The sequence below is a fragment of the Rhea americana genome, unplaced genomic scaffold (assembly GCF_003343005.1).
Source record: "Rhea americana isolate MKP2758 unplaced genomic scaffold, rheAme1 scaffold_97, whole genome shotgun sequence".
In the NCBI taxonomy this organism is placed as follows: domain Eukaryota; kingdom Metazoa; phylum Chordata; class Aves; order Rheiformes; family Rheidae; genus Rhea; species Rhea americana.
Window position 1 is genome coordinate 514,492 of NW_028187166.1, and position 10,148 is coordinate 524,639.

At 63.3% G+C, this 10,148-nt stretch overlaps 1 protein-coding gene across 1 annotated transcript in view; it reads right to left on the reverse strand.

Moving 5' to 3' along the window:
* NOTCH1 (notch receptor 1) overlaps window positions 1-10,148 on the reverse strand; it is a 46,086-nt gene that overhangs the window by 17,922 nt on the left and 18,016 nt on the right. The window contains exons 3-11 of the mRNA XM_085325231.1: window positions 8,665-8,927; window positions 7,994-8,332; window positions 3,249-3,371; window positions 2,792-3,025; window positions 2,427-2,582; window positions 2,099-2,284; window positions 1,584-1,697; window positions 786-899; window positions 28-261 (exon numbers count right to left, since the gene is read on the reverse strand). Of these exons, the coding sequence (XP_085181357.1) occupies window positions 28-261; window positions 786-899; window positions 1,584-1,697; window positions 2,099-2,284; window positions 2,427-2,582; window positions 2,792-3,025; window positions 3,249-3,371; window positions 7,994-8,332; window positions 8,665-8,927 (1,763 nt within the window). The remainder of the gene's footprint in view (window positions 1-27; window positions 262-785; window positions 900-1,583; window positions 1,698-2,098; window positions 2,285-2,426; window positions 2,583-2,791; window positions 3,026-3,248; window positions 3,372-7,993; window positions 8,333-8,664; window positions 8,928-10,148) is intronic.

Consider the following 10,148-nt stretch of genomic DNA (forward strand, 5'->3'; position numbering starts at 1 on the left):
CAGGGCCCGGCGGCGGCGGCTCCTCACCCGTGGTGCCCTTGAGGCAGAGGCAGTTGTAGGCGTTGTTCCTGTCCTGGCAGGTGCCGCCGTTCTTGCAGGGCTGGCTCTGGCACTCGTTGATGTTGACGTCGCAGCGGTGGCCCGTGTAGCCCGGCTGGCAGAGGCAGGCGAAGGCGGCCACGCCGTCCTTGCAGGTGCCGTAGTGGCACGGGTCCGGGTCGCACTCGTCCACGTCGACCTCGCAGTGGGCGCCGGAGAAGCCTGCACGTCGCCGACGGGGCCTCAGCCGCGGCCCCGGCCCAGTCCCCCCTCCTCCGCCGCCACCCGGCTCCTCCGAGCGCGGCTTCGCCCCGTCCCCGCCGGATCCCGCCCTGCCGCCCGCCCGGCCGCCCTCCCTCCGAGGCGAGGACAAAGTGCGGCTTTGAGCGGGCCCCGCCGGGCCCACACAGCCGCTTTTCATGGCGCGGGGAGCGAGGCGGGGAGGAGGGGGGGACGACACGGGGACTCGGCATCAGCGAGTCGCTAATGAGAGGCCATTCAGCCGGAAGATTTCTGGCGGGAGCCGCTCCACAAAAGAGCCACTGTTCGGGGCCGCCGCCTCGGGTTTCGGCCGCCTCGGCCCTCCCTCCCTCCCGGCGGCGAGGGCTCGAGATCCCCCCGCCTCGGGGCCGCGCGGGCGGGCATTTCCCTCTTTCTTTCTCTCTCCTTTTTTTTTTTCTTTTTAACTAATAATGATAATAGCAAGTGCCCCGCGCCGCTCCGGGGCGGGCTGAGGGCGGCCTGACCTTCGGCGCACTCGCAGCTGTAGGCGTTGGGGCCGTCGAGGCACTTGGCGCCGTTCTTGCAGGGGGTGCTGGCGCACTCGTCCACGTCGAACTGGCACAGGTGCCCGCTGAAGCCTGCGCGAGAGCGACGGGTCGCACGCCCCGGCCGCCGAGAGCGGGCCGCCCCCCACCCCCCTGCCTCCGCGCGCCTTCGCCTTCCTCCCAGAAAAAAAAAGGGGCGAAAACGGGACCGCTCCTCCGCGCACGACCCCGCCGCCGCCGCCTCCCCTCCCCGCGTTCCCCACGGCGGGCGCCGGGTTTCCATGGGCACGGCTCTGTGGGGCCCTGAATGAGGGGCTGCGACCCAGCGCCGACCAACGTCTGATTTACATCTCTAGAGGAGCAAAGTCTCTGAACTTCAAAACCGCCTTTCACGGATTAACCGTCTCCCCGCTCTCCGCTCCACCCCGCGACTTTGACACCTCATTCAAAGCCGCCGGCGAGGCCCCCTCCCCGGCACGCCAGCCCTCCTTCCCAAGGAGACGCCTTTTCAAGTGCAAAGCCGCGGACGGACGCACGGACGGATGGGGGTGGGAGGGGGGGGGCTCATCCCATCCCCGCTCCGCCGGCTCGCTCGAGCGCCGGCGTCGCCCCGCGCACGGGGAGCGAAGCCTCCCYGCAGCCCGGACGGGCGCGCAGGCTGCAAAAAGCCGAGCGGCTCCGATCCGAAGGGAGCGCCGATTCCCGCCGGGCACGGGATTCGCTCCGGCTTTGCTTCCGCTGCAAAGGCCGGCGGCGGGGCGATCGATGCCTGCGTACCTGTGGGACACTCGCAGTGGAACTCGTTGATCTTGTCGACGCAGTTGCCGTTGTGCAGGCAGGGGCTGCTGGCGCACTCGTCCGTGTTGATCTCGCAGTAAACGCCCTCGTAACCTGCGGGCGAGAGGCAGAGTCTAGGAAAAGCCCAATCCTGGTGCCCAACTCTCCATTCCCCGTATCCCCATCGCTGCAGGAGGCCACAGAACCTTCACCAAACAGAGAGCTCTTTCTTTTTGCTTCTGTCCCTCACCAAACAAGCTTCTCAAGGCTACTAGCCCAAATCAGTCCCGAGCTGCAGCTCACGGATGCCGGGAGCCCTCCCCTCGCGTGCAGAGACTCTGGGAGYGCCGAGCATCCCGCCAGGACACAATCCTGTCCAACGTGCTTAGGTGACCCCRCTTGTGCAGGGGAGTTGGACTAGATGATCTCCAGAGGTCCCTTCCCACTTCAACCATTCTGYGAGTCTGTGATCTCTCCCCCGCGCGCAGCAAGGCCGCGGGTGCCCCTCTACCCACCAGGCATGCAGATGCACTGAAATTCTCCAATTTGGTCCAGGCAGGTGGCATCGTTCTGGCAGGGATTGGAGAGGCACTCGTTGACGTCTATCTCGCAGCGGGGCCCCGAGTAGCCCTGCAGACACTGGCACTGGAAGGACCCTTGGGTGTTGATGCATTTCCCCGCGTGCTCGCAAGGGTTGGCTCCTGAAAAATACCAGCGTTGTTTACAGGATGCAGCTAGAGAGCTGCTCACAGTCCCCCAGCCACACATGAGGTCCCCGCCTGTGCATTCTSCAGCTGCTCCTCTTCTGCTTGACCAGCTCCAGGGCCAGCCCCCAGCACTCACCCAGCGAGCACTCGTTCACGTCCTGGTTGCAGGCCGGCCCCGTGTAGCCCGAAGGGCAGGTGCAGATGGCCTTGCCGTTGACAGGATTGGTGTCACAGTTGGAGCCTTCATTGCAGGGGTTGCTGATGCAGGCATCATCAAGGTGGCACAGCAAACCTGGGGAGCAACAGGTACACTCGTGTCAGGGCTGCGAGCCATGCAAGTCACGACACACCAAGACCTCTGCCGTCATGCCCTAGAAGCCAGCAGTACAGGAGAAGAGCCCAGGGCACGCATGGGGAGCTGCCGGCCCATGTCCTTCCCAGCCACCCCAATGCACCCTCCACACACCCACCGCGAGGGGCAAYGCAGGACAGGGGCCTCACCCGTGCGGCCGTGGGGGCACTCGCAGTAGAAGGAGGCCACCCGGTCGTGGCAGGTGGCCCCCTGGAAGCAGGCAGCCATGGCGCAGTCGTCGATGTTCTCGCTGCAGTCCTCGCCAGTCCAGCCGTTGACACACACGCAGTTGTAGCCACCATGGTTGTTGTGGCAGGTACCTCCGTTYTGGCAGGCGTTGGGCATGAGCTGACACTCATCCACATCCTCAGTGCAGTACTGGCCTGCRAGGGCAGGGAGACACCAGCGTGAGGCTCAGCACGAACGCAGCTCCCACGCTCCTGGGCACGAGCTCTGAGGGTCAGGGTCACGAACGCTCCTCGTGCCCAACATGGGCAATTCTGCGCTCGGTGAAGCAGCACTGCTTTATCCACCCTGCCCGTGGCATGCCCCGGAGCAGGACCCAGCTCGGACCCGCTCCACCCTCGCTCCSTGCAGCAGCGTTACCTGTCCACTCCGGCGGACACTGGCAGTTGTACGTATTGACGCCATCCACGCACGTGCCTCCGTTCTTGCAGTTGTTCCCTGGACAGTCGTCGATGTTCTCCTCACAGTTCTGACCTGCAAAACCTGAGCAGCGGAAAGAGCCAGATCTGTCATCTACTACCAGGTGCAGGCACATCACCCTGATGCAGCCAGGACATCTTCCTGCAGCACCAGGGAGAGAGGGGGTGGCGTGGGGCACTGGCCTCCCGCAGCGCAGCCAGGCCACCAAGACCATCACCGGCCTCGAACTGAAGTTCACATCCCAAACAGTGACTCCCCGAAGCCGTGCATGGAGCAACAAGGTCTGGCTCTGGTGTGGCACCCATGCAAGGAAAATACCTTGCAGGCACTGGGTGCGGATGCGCCGCGGCACCGCACAACGTGACGCAGGCGGTGTGCCGCCTCGCTCCCCGTTAGCGATTAACCTCCTCCGCCGGGGCGATCGCAAGCGCGCAGCCTCCCCTGMAGCCAGCCCAGCCTGCTGCAGGTTACTAATTAACGTGTGCCATCAGGCTCCCTCCACCACCGGCTTTGAAGCGGGCCGCCCGGTTTCATCTCGAGCCCTGTCCCACCTCCCGCAGGGCTCATCTCTGATACCCAGCTTGCCCAGGAGGGAGCAATCGCAAGAGCCTGGCAGCCGGCTGCTTCCTCCGCGCGGGGCAGACGGGGCGTCCCCGGCGCGAGGCTCGGCTTGCTCAGGCCYGGAGCACCCCGGCTCCGAAGAGGCTTGCCCGCAGCGGCGGAGGATCCGGCTGGGATATCCGCCCCACCGACTGCACAGCGAGCCAGGACGAACCAAGACTGCTCCCAGCAGCGCTTGCAGCACCAGGCCCTGAATCACCGTGTTTTAATTTAACGTTTAAAGAACCTAATAACTAGCATTTCCCCCCGGAGGAGAATTCTTCGCTTCTAAGTTTCTCTTAGCATGAATCACAGCTTTCAGCCCTATTCTCTGCACAGCCTGGCTGCTTGGTTTTATTTTATCGCCTCCACCTGATAGCACGGCACACACGGAAAGGGAGCAGCCCCAGACCTCTCCCCACCTAGCAGTGGATGCCAGGCCCTTATCAGGATGCCTATCAAGCAACTCGGTCCCCCTCCTCCCCGCCAGCACTTGTGAACATTTTGAACCGTCACTTGTCCTTGTTCCAGGCTAAGAGCTGTATTTACTGTAAACACAGCCCGGCACCCTTGCCAGCGGGGCCGGGCGAAGCAGGGGGCTGCGGCTGTGCCCGCTGCCCCCGGGGCAGGCGCGCTGGCACCTGGCTGCCGTGGTGCAAAGGGCACGCACAGCCCCTCTGCGAGTGACCCGCCAAGCCGGCCGTGCTGCTTGGCCCGGCTGCACCTCGGGACAGGCACTAGCCAACGGCGGCTCCGCGGCCAGGCAGGAGACCGAACGGCCGGAGCRGAGCGAGGCTGGAGCCCATGCAGCCGGATCAGGACGGCTGCACGGCTGACCCCTCCAAACCCAGSCCGGGTACGGTGCCAGCTTTCCCAGATGGTGTCTTTCCACGGGAAAGCTTTCCCTGGGATGAGCCATRCTGGCACAAGGGGCTTCTGCAGCTCAGGTGAGCACCTAGGTGCATCTTCACCCCAGCRCAAACGTGCAAACTCCCCCAATTCCACCTGCGCTCAAAGGTGTTCAAAGGCCTTCTGAAAATCAGGATCGGGCTGTTTACACCTGCAGAAACAGCTTAATGTGCTCACCTCTGTTTTACAGGCAAAGGGATCAAGGTGCACAGGCTTCTGTACTAGTCCCAGGCCAAACAGGAGGAGCCCGAGCCTGGCGCACGACCCAGGGCCCTGGCTCCCAGCAGGGGGTTTGTCCCCTATCTCTCTCTTAAGGGCTGTATCTCCCTCTTGCTAGCGTCAGCCCCATCGTATGAAAAGCAGTAACAGTTATTTATGACTGCTGGTAGGAGTCCAAAGCAGATAACGTTGAGTTGCGCCTCGTTTTTAAGCAGCTGGGCCGAGACTGAACAGCAATAACTGGCAATGTCTTAGATACCAGGATTAACTCATTTTGAACCATCCGAATGAGTAATTAGTACTGCAATTACTTTAAATTCAGCATTGCATTCTGCAGTGATGGCATGATAAAACGSACGAGATTAGATTAACTTTAAGAAACCTGGTACAGTGAGGCTTCTCTGGAAATGAAAAGGGGACATTGTTTTCTGATCTGCTGCACTACATACCAGGATATCAATCACTCTCTTATCCTGTGAAACAGCCCCCAATCCCTYGTGCCTCTGCCAGAACCCGATACAGCACTTGCAGCGAGACGCATGCCTGCAGTAGCCCGATCCGTGGAGGTGCTGAGGGAGCTCCCGGTCCCTCCAGAGCCACCCTGCAATTCATCCAGGGCCATGCCACCCAGCGGGAGGCAAACCAGTTAATGCAGCATGCAAATCTGCTGGAAGCAGCCCGTGATGCCACAGCCGGGTGTGAAAGCACAGCAGGATTTCCCCCCGGGGGTGATACCTCACATGGACGTGCAAGATGCTTTGGTTGCTCTCGGGAAACTGCCTCGTCAGCAGTACACCTGGGAAGGGCCAGCGCTGCGGTTTGCCCCRCCACCCTCTCTGCCTGCCCTCCCCAGCGGTGCCGCGTCTCCTCCGTGCCAGCACTCGGAGCTGCCTCCCACCCAGCAGCCAGCAGCACTGCCTTTGCCGGGGTATTTCCAACTGCAGGGCATCGCTTCCAGGAACTCCCCGCTCATGTGCACGCTCGCAGCTCCCTGCGCCGACTCCGCAGGGCTGGACCGTYGTGCACGGGCTCACCCATCTGCCTGGCCTGGAAGGAAACGCTTCCTTCCCTAGGACTGCTYGCTGGGGCGAGCTCCCAGCGCCTGGCTAGCTGTAAGGACAGGAGGTTTACTCCAGCCTGGGTGAGCAGTCGTGGGGTGGAGGTAGGAAATCTTAAAGAGCCCTGGCTCTTTTTGATGGATTTTGAGTGTCTCCTGAATTATGACAGCCCAAGCTTTGGAAAGGGGATTGAACCTCTTGCTCCTGGGCCTGTGTCAGAGACCAAGATGAAATCTCCTCCTGGGGCAAGTTTGCCCACTGCTTGCGGGGATCTTGTCCGTTCCCCTGGCCCTGCTCAGGGCTGCAGGCAGGACGCGAGTCCTGGCCCTCCTCCAGCTCCGCCAGGTACAGGAGACCCGTCCCAGCCGGAGGAGGTGGGTGGCAGAGGGAGGCCACAAGGCATGTCCAAAGCAGAGACGGGGCGAGAGCGACGCGGGGTGGAGGAACGAGCTCCCGCTGTAACCCCCGAGCACCCCCCGCGGCACAGGGAAAAGCTATTTGCCTCCTTTTACCATCCTGCCCCCCCCCCCACAGCGCATAAGGACCCGCCACTGAGGGGTTACGGGCGACAAAAGGAGATAAAAGAAATCCCATAGCTGTTCCGCCGCACGAAGATTTCTCAGGCAGCTTAACGCCGCCGACAGCATCTTCCCGAGGGGGAGGCCAGATGCTTCCTCTCCGCGTCCGCCGCAGACAGGTGGAGGAGGCCGGCTTGGGCGAGCAGCGAGGTTAATCCCCCTGCAAACAAAGCCCGGCCGCCGAGCGGGGCGGCGGCGGCGGCGCTCCCGGACGGCCGCTCTCCGGCAGGAACCTCACCAACGTCATCCCTCCAGCGCGGGTGGGGAGGACGCGCGGGGCAGGCGACCACGCTGCAAACCGCTGCCCCAGGRAGGAGGCGAAAGGACTCGCCGGGGGCATTTTCACAGCCTCTCTTCTCCCCGCTGGCTCCTGGGGGGGGCTCGGCTCCCGTGCGGGGGCCCCGACGACCCTCCTCCTGCGAGATCCCGGTCTCCCCGTGCGTCCTCCCAGCCCGCCCAGCGCCTCGGCTGCGCCCCTTTCTGCTCTGCTCCGGCGTTTGCCGGCCGGTGCGCGGCGAGCACGGAGAGGGTCTCCCTTCCCCAACTCCGCTCACACGCGGAAACGTACCAAAATAGCTACTCCTGGATAATTATTCCATTCTGGAAGTGGATTAAGCTAAAGCGGAAAAAGGCACTCTTATTCTGGAATATGAGCATCCGCACAGGGGCCTCTATTGAAACAGTTGTTTTGGAAGAGCTATTTTGGTGAATCACCAATACAAAAAGCCCCCAGATGACCTCTCTTTTTAAGGGACAGCTGCCCAGCATCTTCCCAAACCCACCGGGTGCAGCTCGGCTCCCGCTACACTGCGGCTACTTATTTCTGTCATTCCCCAGAGCAGCAGTAACTTGAGCAAAGATTCGGTGCTGCTTGTTTTCATAAAGTTTTACAGATTTGCTGAACTTTCTGCATCATGACAGCCCACAGAAAGCAGGATAAAAACCCACTTCCTAAGAAAAATGTCAACTCAAACAAAATAACTGCTCCAAAGCGTTTCTGTTTTACTCCACCCCAGTGCCTCAGTATCCCACTCTCAGCACAGCTGCAGCAAAGCTGGGCAGCATCTCACCCTCGCGTTATGCAAAGGCAAAAGGTCCAGAGCAGCCAAAGGCAGCTTTCTCTATAGGCTCTTTGGGCATAAAGCYCTCACTGGAGCCAGGTACCTGCATATCTTAAACAGCCTGGGCCACTGGGACTTGCTGAAGGCCGCGCAGGGCAAAGGAGCAAAAGGGAGCTGCAAAAGGGACTCCAGTCTCTCACTGTCTCCTTGTAGCAACCAAATGGCCAGAGCAAGCCCATCGACGGGAAGGCAGCCCCTACCTGGCAGACACATGCAGTCGTAGGTGGTGTCGCCGGTCTGGCGGCAGGTTCCCCCGTTCTGGCAGGGCGAGGGATTGCAGGGCACGTAGAGGTGCTCGCAGTTCTGCCCGGTGTACGCCGGCTTGCAGRCGCACTGGTAGGTGCCGACCTCGTTGATGCAGCTCCCGCCGTTCTTGCAGATGAGAGGCGAGATGCTGCACTCGTTCAAATCCTGCTTGCAGTTGGCCCCGTGAAACCCGGCTGTGCAGCGGCAGATGTAGTGGGCCTCGAACGGGACGCACTGCCCTCCGTTGGCGCAGGGGTTGGAGGCACAGGGATCRGCCTGCTGGCAGGTTTTACCTAGGGAGCGAGGAGGACAAGAGGAAGGATGAGGATGCAGACTGCAGCTCASGCGTGCAAGGAGGGAGATCTTCGTGCTGGGCAATCCCAAAAACTGGAGCACCAACCCAGCTCCGTGGGGGGCTGTGCAGGAACCAAGTGTGTTTTAGGGGGGTCTAATTAATTCCTCCCACTTGCCCACCGCAAAATCTCCATCCATGCAGGACACTTGCGGCTAACAGAGCTGGGGCCTTCCAGGACCACACACCTCCCAAGCCGGTTTGTAACTCGGGTTTGCAGACCGCCCCCAAGAAGCGCGAAGGGGCATGCCCGTCCCAGCGCCCCGGCCTCACCTGACCACCCGGGCGGGCAGCGGCACTTGTACTCGCTGAGCGTCAGCAGGTCGCAGGTGCCGCCGTTGCGGCAGGGGTTGTTGAGGCAGACGTTCTCGCGGGGCGTCAGGCAGAGCTCGTCGGTGAAGCCCACGCGGCAGGCGCAGGTGTAGTCCACGGTGCTGCCGCGCACCACGGGGGTGCAGGTGCCGGCGTTCTTGCACGGGGAGCTCAGGCAGGGGTTGGGCAGCTGGCACCGGTCRCCCACGTGGGCGCCGTTACACCTGGGGGAGAGACAGAGCCCCGCTCAGAGCAAACCYGCAGCCTCTCCGCGAGGAGAGGTCCCTGCCCCGCGCGACGCCGGGACGCCCCGCTGCCGGCTCGGGGCAACGGGAACGTGCACGCGAGGTTTGCGGCCGGGCAGGCGCTGCCGCGCGGGGACCCGGCCCGCTGTCCCTGCGCGTCTGCTTTGGCAATTGAAAGGCTCTGTCCCGACTGCTCGGGGCTGAGCTGCACCTTGAGAGAGGAGGAGGATTAAAGAGAAGCCTCTGACAAAGGTTTCCCCCATCAAGGGGCCTGCTCAGACTTGCAAAACCGCAATCGCCAGTGCTGACATCCTGCTTTTCATCACAAAGTGCTTTTTCTCCTTCCCCCCTCTCCTCTTGCTGAAGAGGAAACCAAGGCCCAAGGGGGACGCGAGCCGCCCCGTGCCGCCGGGAGGACAGCGGCAGAGCCGGGAGCGTCCCCCGCGCCTCACCTGGGGCATCTACAGCRCCAAATGGAAGAGGAACCCCCCGGCCGGTGCATCGTGCCCTGTCCCTGAACCAGGCACCAGGCTCCCGCTGCCCTCGCGCCCCCCGTGTGCGCGGAGCAGCCGCCGGCTCGGCCCCCTCGGCCCCCGGAGGGGAGAGGAGGGGAGGGAGGCGCTCGCCTCGCCGGGTTGCATCCGACCGGGGGGATCCGCAGCCCCGCCGATGCCCAGTGCCAAATGCCACCTGCACGCTGGGGCAAGAGCCCGGAGCGAGGCCGGCGGCGGCGCGGGGGGCCGGGGCGAAGCTCTGCGAGCCCGAGGGCACCTCGACATCAAAAGATCCCAGAGCCAAGGCCCTTCAACACCTCCCTGGCACAAACCGTCCCGCTTGGCATCTTTTGTTCGGCGTTTTCAGCACAAGGCGCTGCGCGTTTCTCCCTCTGAGCCGGGCTGCTCACGTTACGCGCCTGCAGAAGGGAGATTTATGGTGCCGGCCGGGCTTTCGCCGCGCTGCAACGAGYGGCTCTGCAGGACGGGCTGGCGGGAGGACGACGGCCGCGGCCRCGTCCCGTGCCGCGCTGCGTGCGGACGCTGCGCCAAGGCGCGCAGCCCCGGCCCGGCCCTCGCCCCTCTCCTCGCCCCGGGGCTCCCCGGGGTGGGGACGCCCGTCACCGCGCCGGGCTCGGGGCGCGCAAGCTAACGGCGCGCTAGCAGGGCTGCCCTCGGAGAGCCACGCGCAGCCCGGCGCGTCTGC